The following is an 18,974-nucleotide window of genomic DNA, read 5'->3' on the forward strand; positions in this document are numbered from 1 at the left end:
ACCGACTCCTTCACTCCTCAGTCTTCCTTTTCATCTACCCATCTAATCCCACCAGCCCCAACCGACCATCCGTCCTTCATTCCGTCCGCCACCTGCCCACCCACCTACCCAGCCAGTCCTACCCATCCACCTGTACAACCTCACCCACCCATTGAGCATGGCAGCCACCTCACTACCCATCCGTCCACCCGTTCATCCACTAATCCACCTGTTTCCCACTCACCCACTGCTTGTTGGCTCCTCTGTCCACTGGTCTCCCCACTGGTCTCTCCACCATCTTATTCACACCACCACCTGTTTGTCGATCCCTCCACCCAGCCACTCTCCAGGGAGCCAACCAGCCACTCTCTACCCCTCATCGTCTGCCCCCTCTTGTCCGTCCATCTATCCAACATTGAATGAGTCCCTGCCGTGTGCCGGGCCCTATCCTAGGTGAGCTCCTCCTCACGTGCTCAGGAAGTCTCCCCTGATCCATCCCCTCCCTGCCAGAGCAGTCACCCCTTCCCCCCTCCCTCCCAGCTCCAAAGGTGATGACGGCTCCCTGCGTGCAGTGCTGTGTGTGCATCTTCCTTTCTCCTCCTTAGACTGTGAGCTCCTTGCGGGCAGGGTCCAGGTTGGATGTGTCCTTGTAGCCCTCACCTGAGCAGCATCGCACGGGAGGTCCCCAGGACTGCGCAGGAGAAAGCACACAGGTTAGGTCGCTTTCTGGTTCTCCTGTTGACTAGCTGTGTGACTTTGGGCCAGTTTCTTAAGCTCTGGAGGCGAGGGCAGACTGCACGCTTGTTGATTCATTTGACTGACGGAAGAGTCAACGCTCACATCTAATGCACTCCTGCCCTGTGCTGGGCGTCCTGCCGGACGTCTTCACAGGCGTTGTTTCACTTAATGCACGTGAAGACTGTGAGGCAGGTGCTACGAGTACTACCCCTCCGCGTAGGGGGAGCTGAGGCTCAGAGAGGTGGTGCATTGGCCTGTGGTCACACAGCTGGTAAAAAGCAGAACTGGAATTGGATCTGAATTTGTTGTGAGTCTAAAGCGCTTGGTTTCTCCTGCACCGGCTGCCTCTCTGAAAAGACAGAGTTAACTCAGCTCCCTCAAGAGATCCGGATCCCACTTCTCCCCACTGGGTCAGTCTGCATTTACGGAAAAATCAGTGAACAACCTCAGCCCAAAGAAGACTGCTCATTTAAAAAATTCAAATTTCACCTGAAATTTATACAATGTTTTAAACCAATGTTACTGCAATAAACAAAAAATTTAAAAAAAAAATTCAAATTTGTCTTTAGACCCGGACAATCTATTTCAAATTAACTAGAACGTTAAATGCTCTGTGTTTTCTCGGGATAATGACGTGTACCCTGCCAGGATCCTTTTAATAATGAGTTTATCTGTGGCCGTATTTTATCTTTTTACTACTTTATCCTCCTGTTGTCGCTCTTCTGCGCATCCTGTTCCTTCTTCCTCCATTATGATCATCAGATAAAAGGAAAACAGTGTACATTTAATGTTGTCACCTCTCTGTAATTTTGTAAAATAAATCGTGTATAGATGGAAGTTGTCATTTAGAATCCTTCCTGTAATTTTCCTAAATGTAAGACTTTCATTTAGGCTGCTGGCTTAAGTCCTAATCTTCCAGTCTCTCTGTCTTCCCATACACTGCCACTCTCTGTAGCTCAGAAAAAGAGTGAAGACCAAATATTTAAGAGACTCCCACTAACATTTGTACATGTGGTGTTCTTGTCTCTTAGAATTCTTAGAACAGCCTTGCAAGCCAGGTGCTGTTATCCCACTGAATAGATGGAGAAACTGAAGCCCGGAGGTTAAGTGACTTGACCATGGGCACCAGCTACGAAGTGTCAAGGCCAGCAAAGGGACACGGGCCAGATCAGACTCCAAGCTGCTGCCCTTACTCGAGATGCGGGGGCCAGAGTTTGTCCTTGAGTTTGGAGCAGCCTCAGAGGCTGGATTCAGTGACTCGTGTGCCATCAGTTCACACGCCCCTTGTCGACATGCATCTGTGACCTTCTGGACATTTTATGCCTTATCATTTAAAAGTTCCAATGCCCCAAGGGAGATGCATCTCCCACGGGGCTCCTGCTCTCAAGACTTTGCTGGAGGCTGCTGTGCATAGTCACAATTCTCTTGAAAATTCCCTCAATGGCCCATGAGGTGTGGTGCCCAGCCAGTTCTGCATCTAGCACGGGGAGAGGGCTGCCGCTCGTCAGCTGGGTAGTGGAGGAGACAGGGGCTGCTGGGCAGGGGCCCGTGAAGAGAAACTGCTGATCCTTAAACACTGGAGCCACGCGCAGTGGGGAAAGGTGCTCACACTCAGGGGGCGGGGACCCCAAGTGGACAGAGACAGCGGCGATTCCCGCGCAGCTCCACCTCTTGCCAGCTGTGATACCTTTGGGCAGGTCACTAACCCTTTCTGTGCCTCAGTGTCCCCAAGTGTGAACTGGGACTGACACTGAGACCAGCTGCCTAGTCTGTGAGGATGAAATGGGAAAGCACAGGGGAGGCTCTCGGCCCAGTGCCTGGTACAGTGTGAGTGGCAATCACATTTGGCTTCTGTCACCGTCACCATCGTCACCTTCACCATCATCTCTTCCTGAGCTTGTGTTGTCCAGGGGGCTGTTGGTAGAATCACCCACGCCTTATGTGACAGTTTCCTCTCTCTCTGCTCTTTTCATTTGTTTGTCCAGAGGGCTCGTCCTTGACTGGAGTAGATCAAACGTGACTCACTTGTCTCCGTTGATCTGCGGGAACTGCTGGTGGCAGCACAGGCTGACTGGGCCCCGGAGTGGACGGGGCCTGTGGTCACCAGCTCCCCATCACAGTGGCCTGTGATGGGCCAAGGGGGACAGAGAGGACTGCAGTGGCTCTCCGGGAAGGGCTGTCCCCCGGTGTGGTTCTCCTGGCCCGGGGGCTGAGACCCTTGGCCTGGTTGTGGAAGTCGAGGTCCAGGTGGTTGGTCTGCAGGGGCGGGTGAGGTGGACGAGGCCCAGCCTCCTCCAGAATGACCTCCTCTTAATTTACATCTGCAAAGACCCTATTTCCAAAGAAGGTCACGTTCACAGGTACTGGAGGAGGCAGTGAGGACTGAACAGATCTTTTAGGGAGACACAGTTCAGCCCACGGCACTCGGTTATGGGGCAGATGATGGCTAGGTCTCGCCTCCTCCTCCTCGCCTCCTTCAGGTAGTATTCCTCTTCTGGCCTCCCAGGGACCCTGGGCTTCCCTTCTTAGTCCCTGATGGTGCACTGTCCTCAGCGCCAGAAAGAGCCTCCCTGGGGCAAGTGCTGGGTGAACAATCCAGTGAGCGCTGGTGAAGGATACTTTAGGCTGCTTCAGTAGTCATCCCTGAAAGACCCAAGTGCAGGAGGAGGTCATCATGGCAATGAGCCCAGGAAAACATTTCTGGACCTGTGTCACCCTCTTGTGGTTGTGCAAATGCAACAACCCCGCCCTGTATAAAGCAGCCCCGTGTGAGTTACTGTCCGTCCCTCTCCTGCCTTGTTTTTCACCTGACATGCTGTAAACTTATTTATTCATTTATTCTCTGCTTCCTTCCAACAAAATGCAGAATCTTTCAGGAGAGGCCCCGTCCTCTTTATTTTCTGTTGCATCCCCAGCTCTAGCACAGCACTTGGCAGTGAAGGAGCTTGGTAAATATTTACCAAATGCAAGGAGGGAGGCAGGAGGGTACAACTGAGTCTCGATTATTGGAGCCCCCTGGGTGGATCCAGGCCCCTTCAGCCCTGTGAGGCTGAGAATCAGAGGATTTGGCTTCCCGGCCCATTTATGACCTGTGAACATGGGACGTCCTGCAGCCCCTGTGGATTTCTGCTGGGCGATGGGGGGGTAGCACCTGCTGTCTATGGAGTGGTGTCGGAGTGAACCGCCCATGACAGTGTGGATGCAAGAGCCCTTTAAAGATGGAGCAAATGTCGGGACCATTTTCAGCATAAAATATCATTAGGCAGTCACTGATTCTGGCTTCTAAGACGGTGGCCTGTGAAAAGCCGTGTTGGGAGAGCTTTATTAGCGAGGGGCTTGCTTGGCCTTCTGTCTATATCCATTTTATCGTGGTTTGTGCATTTCTTGCATCGCTTGCCCTAACTTCCGGGGGAGGTGGGCTCTCATCCCACTTGCTGATGATCCCTTCAAGGTGGACTTGGCGCGAGGGGGACCTGCTTCTTGTTGCAGCCAGACGCTAACAGTTCCCCCGATGGAGACGGGGGCCTGGAGTCTGGCCTGCCCTTGGGAACCCTGTGAGCTTTGCAAGTCATTTCACGTCTTAGCCTCAATTCCTTATCCATCAAATAGGGACTTAAGTACCGTGGTAGTTTCCTGGGGCTGCCGTAACAAAGGACGGCAAACCGGGGGGTTTAAACAACAGTTCTGGAGGCCAGGAGTCCAATATCCAGTGTGGGCAGGGTTGGTTCCTTCCCAGGCCTGTGAGGGAAGGATCTGTCCCAGGCCTCTCTCGTTGGCTCGTGGATGGCCGTCTTCTCCCTGTGTCTCTGCACGTGGTCTTCCCTCTCTGCACGTCTGGCTCTGTGTCCAAATGTCCCCTTTTTGTAAGGACATCAGTCATATTGGATTAGGGCTCACTCTAATGACCTCACCTTAACTAATTACACATGCAATGACCTTATTTCCAAAAGCGGTCACATTGTGAGGAACTCGGGGGTTACTGCTTCGACATGTGACGTTTGGGGGACACAGTTCAGCCATAACAAGCGCCTCTCTGGATGAACTGTTTACCGAGCTGGTAAACCGCTGGTTCTGGTTCCTTGCTGTGCTCCTTCTCCACTTTGCCTGGGTGGATATTAACAACCCCTGACATCTATTAGGGCGTCTTTGCAGCAGGTGCTGTGACCAAGGCTCTTTATCTGTTGTCAACTCATTTAGTCCCTCAACGACCTGCAGAGGGGGCGCTATTTTATCCCCATTCTACAGATGAGGAAGTGGAGGCATCGAGAGACCCATAACCTGCCCAGGGTCACGCAGATGTTAGTGATGGGGCGGGGTTTGCACCCTGGTGGGCTGATCCCAGGCTGTGCTTGTGAACGGCACACTCTGCTCCTCCAGTAAATACTGGTCAGTGGGTCAACAGTCAGTATTTAACGGGTGTCCACTTGGTGCCTATGCTCAGCGGGGGCCTGTGCTCGGTGCAGGGGCTGGGAAGGGCCTAAGACAAGCCCCCTGTATGCACAGGATGACAAGACCACCTGGGTGATGGGGGGGGCAGGGAGGGGCCTGACAGTCTGCAGGTCACTGCTGGGGACCCTGCTATTTAGAATGGGGGCAGGACCAAGTCCACAGGGCGTGACAGAGTCCACCAGCTCTGTCTTACTCTCAGAGGGACTGACTGCCCAGGCTTGGGGCATCTTGGAGTCGAAAAGGGCCACCTTGAGGGGAAGAGGTCCTGGGAGAGAGCCTGGGGAGAACAGGTGCCAGCCGGTCACGCTCTGAGGGGAGTGTGGCCTGAGATCTTAAAGTTAAAATACTGGAGCCTGTTGATAATGAAACCGCGAAGCCAGACGTTGCCCCTCTGGGTCTTGGTCTGGAACTGCGTCCACCTCAGTGGCCATGGCCATGGCTGCACATGTGTGAAATCATGCTCAGAGTTCGGAGAGCACTGCATGCATGCATGATTTCTCAAAGTCGATGGTGTGTTTCCCAAGGGGCCAGGACCCAGAGGGATTAGGAGCCTCGGGCAGGTCTTCAGCGCCTGTCCCTGGGGGACTGGTAACCCCCAGAGAATCTCCCCTTGCAAACCCCCTGGCTCCCATCGTCTCGGGGTCAAGCTCCACCTCCTAACCCCGGCATTCGAGGCCCCTGCTGCTCCCGCCTGCTGCTCCCGCCTCTCCTACTCCTTCCCCCCACCCGCCCCAGCCACCCTGAGCTCTTGCTGGTCCCTGACTATGCCAGGCTCTTCCAGCCCACGCGGCTTCCCTGTATCTAGAGGCTTCTCCTGCCTACGCCCCTCGGCTGCTCAGTAGACCCCTGCTCCTTTCTCTCTATCCGGTAGGAATGTCGCCTCCTCCAACGGGACTTCCCTGACCTTACGTCAGCTCGTTCCATCCTCAGTGCCCCTGTGGTGACAGGACCCACCTCTGGGGGCCTAATTCTCACTGTGCCAGGCCTGCCTGCCCGCGCCCCGCAGCTGCGCCTTCCTCATCATCACCCGCTGGTCCCATTCAGCCCTGAATCCCCGCCCCCGACCACGGACTGTGAAACGCTTGGTGAGCGAGTGACTCAGTGAATGAATGACCTTAAGAGGACTTTTTTTTGTACTGCTGGTGGGAAATGGAAACTCCCCTCGGTGGGGACCGCCTCAAGATGGGAATGCTCGGAGGTAAGGTGTAGAGATTGGGGAACAGCAGGAGGGTCTGGCCCCAGGGAAGTGAGCATCAGACAGAAAAGCATGACAAGTCATGGGGCACCACTGCCCTAAATGGCGCCTTGGTCGTATCTGACGTGCTCTGGGTGTCACAGTGTGAGTTACGGCGAGGGCCATCCTTACTGTACTTACTTCATATTGACGAGGCACTTTCCCAAACAGACCTCACTGGCACAGGGATGGGGGTCGCTGTCCCCAGCCCCACAGTCCAGAGGAGGCACACGCCTTGCCGGGGATCACACAGTTTACGGTTTCTAGAACTGGTTGCTTGGAGCCCAGGTCCCTGAAGGAATGGGCCACTGCAAGAGCAAACCTTGACCTGGGGAGGAGTTTGGGGAGGGGGCTTCTGCTCAGGGTGCTGGGTGAAAAGAAATTTAAAAGGACTGTGGTTTGCAAGAGAAGCGAGGCCTATCTGCAGGTATGTCTGAATGCTTTTTAGTGAGTGTGCGCTGGGCACCTGCCGTGTCCCAGGCACCGTGCCAGGCACTGGGGCTGGAGAGGTCACCCTGCTCTTCAAAGCTCATAGAGGAGCAGACAGTGGTGATGTGGGCTGTTGATTGCTACAGCAGGGGACAGCCCAGGGGCTGTGGCCTGGCCTTTCATACAGAGAGATTAAAAGTCATGCTCTTAAAAACGTCAGTGTCAGGCTATCATCCCAGAGCTGAGATCACGTGCCGGGTGACAGTGGCATCAGGAAGGCTGGGTACTCCAGCCAGCCCCTCTGCCCCAGCAGTGTGAGTAGAGCGACTCCTGGTGGCCGTTACAGGAATCTTCTAATTGCTCTGCAAGTTCCAGGCAGCCCCTCCCTGCTCCGGCTTGCATTTGTGCAGAAGAGCATATTAAACATTTGTTACTCACTCCGGCAGCAAGCAACGCTTTAAAACACAGTGTCGATAATGTACCAAAGGTAGGCAAAAGCCATGAACATACAAATAATATGAAAGGAGATACAAATGGCCAGTAATCTTACACAAAAAGGTCAGTTCCATTAGTTATAAAATAAATACAAATAAGTAAAACCTCAAGATTCCATCTTATTCTGAATATTTGTCAAATATTAAGAGTACCTCAGCACTGTTTCTGGTTGGTAAGAATTGGAAACAATGTAAATATCTGGTAAGAGGGAACCGATTTTGTCAGTTAAGGCGTTCTGGGTGTCAGAGACTGCTAGGCAGCCGTAATGCACCACCCTGCAGAAGAACTTGGGGAGAAACGATCCTCTGACAACAGCAAATGAGAAAAACTCAAAGCAAAAATGGAAATTTTGTAGCAACAGACTTTTGGAAGAATTTAAATGCCTACACATAGAAAAAAAAAGCCCAGAAAGATATATGCTAACACATTAATAATGTTTGTGTCTGGACATCACTGAATCCCTTATTTTCTTCTTTTGGCTTATCTTTCAAAATAATCACATGTTAAAGCTAAAGCCACATGCAGTCTCAGGCAGATGCTCTCTTGAGTGTTGGAAAGCAGGAAGGATGGATAGGGCTGACCAGACAGGTGCTGAAGGGGGAGGGAAAGCCTGGATCAAGTTTGGAGACCTCAGCTCTGGTCCTGTTCTCCCATAGTGTGTGCTGTGTGACCTTGGACAAGTCACTCTCCCTCTCTGAGTGTTGATTTCATCGCTCATGAAATGAGGAAGGTATAGCATCGTCTTCTGGGAAGTCCCCTGCTGGGTGGCACCTCCTGGAGGCAGGGGTCTGTGTGTGTTTTATCCACATCTGTGTCCCCAGCTCCAGATGGGACTACTCCAGCGGCTACCACGTAGAAGACGCTCAGTAGGTATTTGTTGAGCTAAATCAAAGTCAACTTGGATGCTGGAAGAACATCCAAAGAGAAATAAACTGCCAGCAACGGCGGCCTTCGACACCCTCCCGCCTCCTCCGTCTGTCTGCCCCTTTCTCTTCCCTTCCACTCTCTCTCGTCTCCTCTCACTTTGAGTTTCTGTCTCTCTCTGCATCCTATCCCCTCTCTTTTTTCTTTCTGTCTCTTCCTTTCTCTTCTGTCTTCTCTCTCTCCTTCGGTTTCTCTTCTCCACCTTGTTCCAATGGTGATGTTTCAGCTGCTGACAGAAGTATTTAATTCTGATCCAGTGGAAGCACGTGGATAAAAACAAGAGGCAGCTCAAGGGGGCTGTGGGCAGACGGCACCCGCGGGAGGTGGGGGGGGCGGGACCCTGGACGCAGAGCAGGATGCCAGTGCCCAGGCCCCTCTGGTGCTCATTGGTCTGGGCTGAGGCCTCGCCTTGGTATGTGTTGAAAGCTTCTAGGTGATTCTAAGGTGTGGCTAGGGTTGAGATCCCTGGTCTACGGGGAGAACTGGCATGACACCAACATCACACAGATAACTAGACGGTCACAGACTTGGGGTGTGAGGAGGAGATGCAGGGAGGGAGGGAGCAGGACTTAATTTGGGGAGGGCTCAGGGAAGGCCTCATGATTTGGCCTTTAAGCTGAGCCCAGAGGGGAGCAGGTTAGCGGGGCAGAGGGGGCGGGAAGAGAGGTGCAGGCAGAGGCACTAGGGGTGCAAGGCTCTGGCGCAGGAGTGGAGATGGGGTCGGGTAGTGAGGCCGGGTTGGGGGGGCTTTGTCTTTCAGTGCAGTGGGAAGCATGGGAGGGTTGGGAACCGGAGAGCACCGTGATCCAGTTTCCACTGCCGTGCAAGTGCTCAGGTGCTGAGTGGGTGTGGAAGGGAGGGGCTGAGGGTAAGATGCAGGGAGGGCTTTGCCCAGCAGGCAGTCGGGGACGAATACCCTTCCCAGGAGGATGTGCCGGCCAGGCAGAAGGAACAGTATATGCGGAGGTGCAGAGGCAGGCAAGAGCCGGGGTGGGTGGGGGCTGGAGGAGGGAAAGAGGCCGCCGAGGCAGAAGCCGGGGCCAGGAGTGTCAGGCGGCCGGGACAGCCCATGGACGGCCGCCACTGCCTGATTCCAGCATTAGAACCAATCCATGGCCTGAGCGGAGCCAAGGGCCACCTTGCAGTTCTGAGTGTGCATTTTAGGAGAATCTCCCTGGTAGCTGCGAGCAGGATGGGAGAGGAAGCAGGAGGCCCAACTAGGAGTCAATGCAGGGGTCTGCTGAGAGCAGGTGAGGACCTGGGGACAGGTGAGGGGGAGACGGGCATCACCTGTCCATTTCCCTTCCCCCACCTTGAACAGCGCCTGGCACATAGTAGGAGTCTAATAAATGTTTGCTGCGTAAATACAGTAGTCAGTCTGAAACATCTGCCCTTCTGCAGGTCCTGTCTGTCCATCCAGCTGTCAGACATTTATTAAGCACCTACTGTGTGCCAGGCTAAGATGAGAGTGCAGACCGAATGAAGCCCAGTCCCCTCCTGAAGGACCTCACAGTCTAGTGGGGGGGTAGGTGGGAAGCAAATGCACCCGGTTAGAAGTAGCCCGGGCAGTGGGAACCTGGAGGGACCCGTCCCCCAGCCCCGTGTGGACAGCGGGTGAGAGCTGAGCTGTTCCAGCCAGCCCCACGCCTCCATTGCAGTAGCAGCCATGAAGGTGTTGTCTCTGGATGATGCTCTGCAGGGAAGGGCGGGCCTGGGGGAGCTCCTTGCCGCACAATCGGTCTGCCTATCGGGGAGAGGCCAAGGGGAGAGGGGCGGCGCCCAGGGACACCTGGCTGTAGCATTTGGGGCTTGTTGACAGTTGAGGGACGGGACTGCTGGACTCCCTGGGCAGGTGCCCGCCTCCCTTGGTGGCACACAGAAGGAACTTCTGGGAAGGAAGGAGAGGAGACTGGCAGCCCTTCGTGCTGCCTTGGGGAGCCCAGAGGCATCCTGGATGGACAGACAAGCTCCTCACTGTCCACTGACGGGAACCCTGGGCGCTCATAGGAGGCAGTTTGTCCTGCAGGACCAAGAGCACAAGACCAGGGCCACACTGCCAGGCTGTGTGCCCTCTGCTCTCCTCACCGGGGGAGGGCATCTGATTCCCTCCTGGGGTGGACAGGAGGGACCCGGGGGGACGGTCTTGGAGTGATTTCAGCCAGGGACACTCACGGCTCTCTTGACGTTTTGTGTTTCCTCAAGGATGCCCTGGACCACGTTCAGGATGAGCCGCAGCCCCTGCCCGGGGAGGAGGCACTGGACGCCTGCAGAAGCCACGGCCAGCACACCTCCCTCTGCTCCGACAGTGCCCCTGGACCAGGGGCCTCAGCAGGTGTGGGGGCCATGGGGCATGGGGCGTGAGGTGCCTGCGTGGACACCCAGCGACGGGCTAGCTCGTTGACGAAGTCCTGATGAGGCAGGCGTGTCACCTGGCTCTGCAGACAGGAAGCTGAGGCTCAGAGAGGTAGTGTCACTTGCTCAGTGTCACACAGCTGGGCAAAGAGGGATCTGAGTCCGCAATGCCCGTGACAAGGTCCTTGACTTAGCCTCAACAGGACATTTAGGCTCCGTCCCTCAGCCCTCAGAAGGCTGTCAGCCAGGTGGCACACGTGCCAGCAGGCATCTTCTCAGGGGGAGGTGTCTTCACAGAGACAGGGTGATGCCCAGGAGCTATTCCCCACCCCCACCCCAGTGACAGCCCAGGTGCGAGACAGGTGGGAGGCCCGGGAGCTGCTGGGGCCTAGAAGCCCCTTGTCCCTTGCTTGTCCCTAATGGGAACCAGTGTCTCTGACAACAGCCTCAGCACAGATCCCAGGGTCCTTGCTGCAAAGGTCACTGCACTCAGGGGCCCCAAAGCCGCAGTGTCCACCTGAGTGTCTGTGGTCTATTTAGTCCTCCAAGGCCAGATGCGGTTTACAGATGAGGGGTCATTTATACCCAGCGGTGCTGCTGACCGGCAAAGCTGACTTCTCCCTCTGTCCCATTTCTGGGGAGCAGAGCTGACAAGTCAAACGAGGTCAGACTCATCCTGGAGACGGGGGACGGTGCTCATCTGGGGGTGAAGCCGTGGTGTCAGCTCCCTTGGCCGCATGTGGACTATGTGGGGCTGGGGGCAGAGATTATGACCCTGTGTGACCATGAAGGTGCCCAGGTGGAGGGAGGTGCCATGAATTTTGTCGCCTGTGTGAGCTCTGTGGTCACCTGAGGTGGCTTCTAGACCCAGTGCCACCGCCCCTCAGTGGATGGTCATTTCCCATATCCAAGCCTCAGTGTCCCCACCCTCACAGGCAATGGTGAGGAGCAGGCCGCTTTGGGCTCACAGGCCTCGAGTCAGCAGGAAGTGTTGTCTTACCCAACAGCAGGTAGCACGGCTGCGGGTGGCGGTCATGGGCAAGTTCCTAGGAAGGTCTTTTTGACCCTCGGGGTCCTGTCCCTTCCCAGGCCAGCCCTCCGAGGGGCCCTGCGCCTGGGGCTGCATCGGGGCTGGACGAGGCCCCTCTGTTTTGGTGCCAGGCCCAGAGACCACGGCCGAGCTCCTGGGAGACCTTGCAGGATGTGATGGTCGACAGGTGAGGCCAGAGGCTTTCTGCATGCCCAGGGCACCAGCTGGGTCTGATCAGCCCTACTGTGTGTGCTGCACAGGGTGCCCGCCACTCGGGAGATGGGAGAAGGGGGTGAAGAAGCTCTGGGTTTGGAAGAACATTCTGGAAATGGTTTAGAGAGAGATTAGAGGAGATGGAATGAAACGGCCTGAGACCTGGTGGGAGTGGGCAGGAAGGGAGCCCCAGCCGTGTGCCCGGTCCCGCTGCTGTGTAGCGTGCCTTGTCCCATTGAAGCCTCTCCGCTGCCTGTGAGGCAGGAGCCACGAGCCCCGTTCTGGAGAGCAGGAAGACGGGACTCCGAGAGCTGCTGTGATTTCCAAGGCCACACGGCCCGGAGCAGACCCGGAGCTTCCGTCTCCATAGTCCACACTGCGCCGCACTGTCCCCTGAGGGTCAGGAGCCTGGTTCTAACCGGCCCTGCCGTGGCTGGCTCTGAGGACGAGGCGAGTCACAGCCTGTCTCAGCTTCCGTTCTCCTGATGCTAAAGAGCAGAGACCAGCGTGGGCCGGAGCTGAGGCCCGCCAGCCCTGACGTGGGTCTGTGTTCTAAACAGAGGGGCCTTAGGCGCTTCTTCATCCATTCACGCTCTGCTCCCAGCCCCTGCGCCGCATGCTGCTCACGCCCAAAGTGGGCAGGGAGCTGGGAGCTGTCCGTGGAGGGGAGGGCTTCATGGAGAAGCTGCGCCCCCGCGGAGGGATGGAGTTAGACAGACAGGAAGACAGGATGGGCAATGAAGGGCGGGCAGGTGGGAAGACCCGCCGGGCAAAGGCCAGGCGGTGAGGCTGGGCATGGGGCCGGGGTGGGGGGTGCGGCAGGGTCACATGTGAGCCTGAGGGCCGACGGTGAGCCTGGACCAAGCTGAGTTTCACCTCCCAGACCTCCCTCCCTCCCGGCAGGCTGGGGCCCCAGCTCAGCCTGGGTCTGTTCCGTGAGCTGGGCCCATCCTCCTCTCTGGAGAAACTAGCTATGAAACACCTCCTACGTGCCTGGCATCGTTCTAGACCCAGGGACCCTGCCCTCAGGGAGCAGTCTACCCCAGCGCTGTCCACTAGAACCTTCGGTGGTGCTGGACATGTTCTACTGTGCTGTCCTGTGTAACAGCCATGAACCATGTGGGGCTTCTGAGCACTTGAAATTGGCTGGTGTGACTGCAGAACTGAACGTTAACTTTTACTTAATAGCTTTAAATATGGAAAGCCGCATGTGGACCGTGGTACTGTATAGGACAGTGTGGGGCCATAGGGGGACTTAGACGATACACACATAAATCTGTGATCTGAGAGAGTGGAGGGTGCTGTGGAGGGAAGGGAAATGGGGCAAATAGACAGGGGACAGTGGTAGGTGTCAGGCAGGGCCTTCTTGAGGAAGCGACATTTGAGTTGAGATGTGAACGAAGCAAGAGAGTGAGCCGTGAGGGCACCTGGGGGGAGGATATTCTGGGCCAAGGGAAAAGCAGGTGCAAAGGTCCTGGGGTGGTAACAGGCTTGGTGTGTTAAGAAGGCCTAGATGGCTGGGTGAGGAAGCACTGAGAACACCAGGAGGTGAGGTCAGAGAGGTGGGGAGGGGCTAGGTGGAGGAAGGGGCTGCTTCACACCTTATCTTTTTTTCCCATCCCTAGCTCACTCCGGCTGAGCCCAGCTTGGATGAACAGGCTCTTCTCCTCATCTGTGGCTGCCCCCCGGGGCAGAGCATGGATGGCTCACTCTTCCCCGTGGAGCTGGCCTGGATTTCAGAGCAGAGGCTAGCAGCCGCCCCGGCCCAGGAGTCCTTTCTCCTGGTGCCGACGTCCACAATCCCTCCCTGGGGCCCGGCCAAGGACCCAGCTCCCCTGCCACCACTGCTTCTGCCCCAAGAGGCTTCCCCAGAAGAACTCCAAAGCCAGCAGGTGCTGGATGCCAGGCCCCCACCTGCCCCCAGAGCCGTAGGACAGCCCTGCCAGGACCATCGCCAGGCCAGGAGCCATGATGCCTCCCTCTGCCAGGAGTCTCCACGCGCTTCAAATCACCCGTCTCCCAGGAGAGGGCCCTGGGATCTGAAAGACCCATGGAAGAAGGGAGAAGGAGCCCCAGAGTGGAGAACCAAGGAGTGGGGAGCAAGGAGGACTTGGGGCAGGAAGGAGGAAGACCTCGATGACAAGTGCCAGCTGAGTCAGGAAAGCCCTGAGAACCTGAGCTTTGAGGATGGAGTTGGAGCCCCAAAGGGCATGCAGAACAAGCACAGGGCTTCAGAAACACAGGCTGATGCCCCCTGCCCTTGCCCCGGGCAGGAGCTTCCACTGCCTCGTCTGCAGGAGGAGGCCTCGGTGTCAGCAGAGGGTCCCGAATCCCTGAGCAGGAAGGGGAGAGGGAGAGGGCAGGTCTGGGGCCTCCCAGGAGGGCTTTCATCAGAGGAGGAGGAAGAGGGCCCCCCAGCCACCTTCTCCAGGGCTCACAGTGCCAAAGGACCGTCTCCAACAGGCACCCAGCTCCTAGCAGAGCAGGGCAGAACCATCAGGAGAGTTCAGGGCAAGGAGGAAAACCATGTGGGGTCTGGAAGGGCTCTGCTTCTGCAAGAGGAAAGCCCTGGGGACCAAAGGCCAGAAGAGAAGGAGGAGAAGGCATTGCGTGTGGAAGGGGCCAGCCCAGGCTACAGGGATGTCCTGGAGGAGCCTGGCTCCGAGGAATCTGATGCCAAGGAAACGCTTTTCTTTGTGGAAGAGGGATGTTTGCCACTGTCTCCCAGATTAGCCTTGTCACCCGAGGGTGTCGAACCTACCTGTCACTCACAGGCTCTGAGCCAAGGACAGGACAGGTCTGCACTTACAATAGAGGAATTTGAAAAGGAGATGGAGGCTTGTTTCCAGCAGCTCTCCATCCTGAAGCTTGGGAGTGAGAGTCGTCCACGGAAAGCTTCCACATTGGCAGGAGGGAACTGGAGCTTTGCTTGGAGGTGGCACAGCTGTCAGGAGAACGCGTACGCTCAGCAGCCTTTGGCAAACCAGGATTTGGATGTTTGTTCTGCCAAGGAAGCCAACCCCACGGAGAGCAGTGAAGATGTTAAGCCTGGAGAGACCGAGGCCCTGGGAACCAGCCAGGTTCTTCCATGGATGGTGCCTGATTTGGACGACGTGAGTCCAGGGCCAGAGGGGCCCTCTGAGCTGGGTCAGACCTGGCACTCCCAGCACCTGAGAGCCCTAGAGAGAGTGAGGAGAAGGTTTCATCAGCTCATTTCCAGATTGAAGAAAGAGAGAAGCAAAGTTTTACATGACAACGCCAAACTTCAGGGAGACCAAGAGAGGGGCCATAAAAAACTACGTGCCCTTGAAAAAGAGAGGGAGAGAAATGTGAAAAAAATACATGTGCTTGAACAGGATAATGGCATGCTGTTAGGAGACGTCTCTCACTTAAAGAGGGAGCTAGACCAATATTTGCAGGTCATTTCCGACCTTGAAGACTGCAACGGGAAAAGTTACAGGAAAATTTCTGAGCTCGAGGAGGAAAACGAGAAACTGAAAGTGCAGCTGAGCCAGCTCCAGACAGCCCTGTCTGAGAGCGTTAGCAAGTCCAAAGGCGTGATGGAGCACGTCACGCTGGAAAACTGGGAGCTCAAGGGGCTGATTTCAGAGCTTGTGGTCAGTTACAAAGAGCTGATAAGGGACATAGTGTTGGGAATAGAAGACATGATCCGGGCCTTAAGAAGGGAGAAGGAACACCTTCTACACAGGATCCGAGTCCTGGAGAGGGAAGTCACAAAAGGGGTGAGCACGGACGCGGGGTGCTTGGTGAGGGCCGAGGAGCTCCTCCTGGGAAAATGCGAGATGGTGGTGGACAAGGCGAATGCTGTAGAAAGGGGGGTGCAGGTGACTCAGTTTCCTGGGCCACTGACCACAAGAGTGCCCAGGCCTCCCCTGGAGGAGGAAATGGATCGGGCTGGAGGGAGGATGGGACCTTCCTCAGGTATGGAGAATTCCAGATGCGGTGCTCATTCTACTCCTCCATCGTTGGTCTGGGGAAATGCTGAAGCATCCAGTGCCCTGCAAGGAAACGTCAATGGAGGGGGAGTGAAAGAAGCGCTTTCGGAACAAAAGGAGAGAAGACCATGGTGTTCTGCAGCCCAAGGGCGAGCTCTGAGGTCCCCGAGCAATGGCCCCCAGGTAGGTTGACTCGCATGGCTGCTTAATCATCCTCTTGCTAACTTTCTATAGCACCGACCACCCTCTTTACTCACGTGATCCCCCAGCAGCCCCAGGAGGGAGGTACAGTCACCATCTCCATTTACCAGACAAGAAAACATAGGCACAGAGAAGTTAAGTGACTTGTCCAAAGTCACGTAGCTGGGAAGGGTGGGGCTGGGACTCCTACCCGGGCGGGCTGGCTCCAGAGTCTCCATTCTAACCTACGACATGTGACAAAAGCCTGCCCTCTACGGAGGCCGTTCAAATTGGTATCCGGTGGAACATGGAGAGGGTTTACACTTTAAGATCAGAGCTTGTATTTTCAGATCGAGGCATTTTTCAAGCAGCCCAAGTTGTCATTCTGCATGTTGGGGCCTGAAAGGTGCAATGGAAAGAGCGATGGGCTGTAGATTAAATGGGGTTCAAACCCAGCGCTGCACTCACTACACAAGTGACTTGGAGCGAAGATACGGACTTCTCTGAGTCATTTCCTCATTTGTGGACAATTCAGGGCTCCTAGGACGAAATGCTGACGATATTCTCACGGTGGTCTGAACGTCTGCAGGACATTTAGTGCTGAGGCCTCTGTATTCATTCACATCCATTCTGTCTCTGTCTCTCCTTCTCTCCCTCCCTCTCTCTCAGCGATTTTTTCAGTCATTTCACAGCATCCTCTTTTGGTTTTGTTGATTTTCTTTATTGTATGTCTGTATTTTATTCCCTTGGTTTCTGCTCATATCTCATTGTTTCCTGTCTTCCACTTTCTTTTGGTTTAAGTGGCTGTTCTTTTTCTTGCTTTTTGCGTGGGAAGCTTGGATCATTGATTTTCAACTGTTCTTTGTGATCTATGCATTTAAATCCGTGCATTTCTCTCAGCGCTGTTTCGGCTGCTTCCCTCACATTTTATATGTTGTTCTTTTTATGTCTCTTCAGTTCAAAGTGGTTTCTAATTTCTATTGTGATTTCCTCCTTGACCCATGGATTATTTAGAAGTGTGTTGCTGAATTTCCAAGCATCTGTGGAATTTTTTAGTTATATTTTTGTTATTGATTTCTAGTTTTATTTCATCGTTGTCAGAAAACATACACTATACTATTTTAATCTTTTGAAATTTGTTTTACTGACCATGTTATGGTCTATTTTGGTAAATATCCTATGTGCCATTGTAAAGAATGAATACTCTGTGATTGTTGAGTGTTCATTAGGCCAAGCTGGTTAATCGTGCTAATCAAATCTTTTATATCTTTACTGATGTGTTGTCTATTTGTTTTGTCGTTTACTGAGACGTCTTTTGAGATCTCCAACTCTGAATGTGTTTATTTCTTCTTTCTGTTATGTTAGTTTTGATTCATATATTTTGAAATTATACGTGAACTACATACAGATTTAGGATTATTACGTATTCCTGCTGAGTTGACTCTTTTATCATGATGAAATGTCTCTTATTATCTCTCACACGTCTTGCTCCAAAGTCTGCTTTGTCTGATACAGGCACACCTTGGAGATATTGCAGGTTCAGTTTCAGACCACCACAATAAAGCAAATATCACAATAAAGTGAGTCACACGAATTTTTTGGTTTCCCAGTACATATAAAAGTTATGTTTACACTATACTGTAGTCTATTAAGTGTGCAATAGCATATGTATAAAAAGACAATGTACATACCTTAATTAAAAAAATACTTTATAGCTAAAAAATGCTAACCATCATCTGAGCCTTCAGTGAGTCATAATCTTTTTGCTGGTGGAGGGTCTTGTAAAAAACTCGGTATCTACGAAGCGCAATAAAACAAGGAATGCCTGTATTAAAGCAGCCACATCAGTTTCTTTTCATTAGTATTTTCATGCAACAAAAATTTCATTCAACTTTTTATACCATCCTTCTTTTTGCTTTCCACATACCTGCATCTTTATGATTTAAAGTGTGTTTCTTAGAAACAGTATGTGGTTGGGTTTTTTTGTTTGTTTGTTTGTTTTTCTTAGTTCAGTTTGACAACCTCTGCTTTTTAGTTGGAGTGTTTGGTCCATTTACATTTCATATATGTAAGGAAATAATTGGCTTTATGTCTACCTTCTTGCTATTTCTTCTATTTGTCTGTTCTGTTTTCTTTTGTTTCTCCTTTCTTGCCCTCTTTGGGGTATTAATAAACTATTTTTATTATTCATTTTCTTTTCTATTAGCTTATTTTTTTATACATTTTAGTATCATTCTTTTAGTGGTTACCCTAGAAATTTCAAAATGTGTCTGTTAATTATTTAAATTTACCTTACTTAGCATTTTAGCATGTCCCAAATAATGCAAAAATATTTTATTTTTATTTATTTATTATTTTATTTATTTATTTTTTGTGTGAGGAAGACTAGCTCTGAGCTAACATCCAATGACATTCCTCCTTTTTTTTCTGAGGAAGATTGGTCCTGGGCTAATATCTGTGCCCATCTTCCTCTACTTTATATGGGACGCCGCCACAGCATGGCTTGATAAGTGGCACATCGGTGCGCGCCCGGGATCTGAACCTGTGGACCCTGGGCTGCTGAAGTGGAGTGCGCGCACTTAACCGCTGCGCCACCGGGCCAGCTACTGCAAAAATATTTTAATAGTTTAACTCTGTTTATTCCTTTTCTTCTCTCTATTGTTTATTTTTGTCATATTTTTACTTCTACGTATAAGATACCTTACAAGGCATTGATATTATTGTTGTTTTAAACAATCAATAATCTTTTATATTGACCCATATCTCTACATGTTCTTGTGCTGTTCATTTTTTCTTCCACTTCTGGGAATCTGTTTTACTTCTGCCTGAAGAACTTTGTTATTTCTTGTAGTGAGGGTCTGCTGGTGATGAATTCTCTCATATTTCTTTTATGAAAACAATTTCTTACCTCTACTTTTTAAAAGATTTTTTTTCTTCTGGATTCAGAATTTTAGGTAAGCAGATATTTCCACCTCTTTTGGCACTTTAAAGATCT

At 52.9% G+C, this 18,974-nt stretch overlaps 1 protein-coding gene across 1 annotated transcript in view; it reads left to right on the forward strand.

Moving 5' to 3' along the window:
* C8H4orf50 (chromosome 8 C4orf50 homolog) overlaps positions 1 to 18,974 on the forward strand; it is a 58,485-nt gene that overhangs the window by 14,664 nt on the left and 24,847 nt on the right. Inside the window, exons 5-7 of the mRNA XM_058546696.1 lie at positions 10,451 to 10,580; positions 11,690 to 11,817; positions 13,469 to 15,982. Of these exons, the coding sequence (XP_058402679.1) occupies positions 10,451 to 10,580; positions 11,690 to 11,817; positions 13,469 to 15,982 (2,772 nt within the window). The remainder of the gene's footprint in view (positions 1 to 10,450; positions 10,581 to 11,689; positions 11,818 to 13,468; positions 15,983 to 18,974) is intronic.

This window comes from Diceros bicornis, chromosome 8, assembly GCF_020826845.1.
Source record: "Diceros bicornis minor isolate mBicDic1 chromosome 8, mDicBic1.mat.cur, whole genome shotgun sequence".
NCBI lineage: Eukaryota > Metazoa > Chordata > Mammalia > Perissodactyla > Rhinocerotidae > Diceros > Diceros bicornis.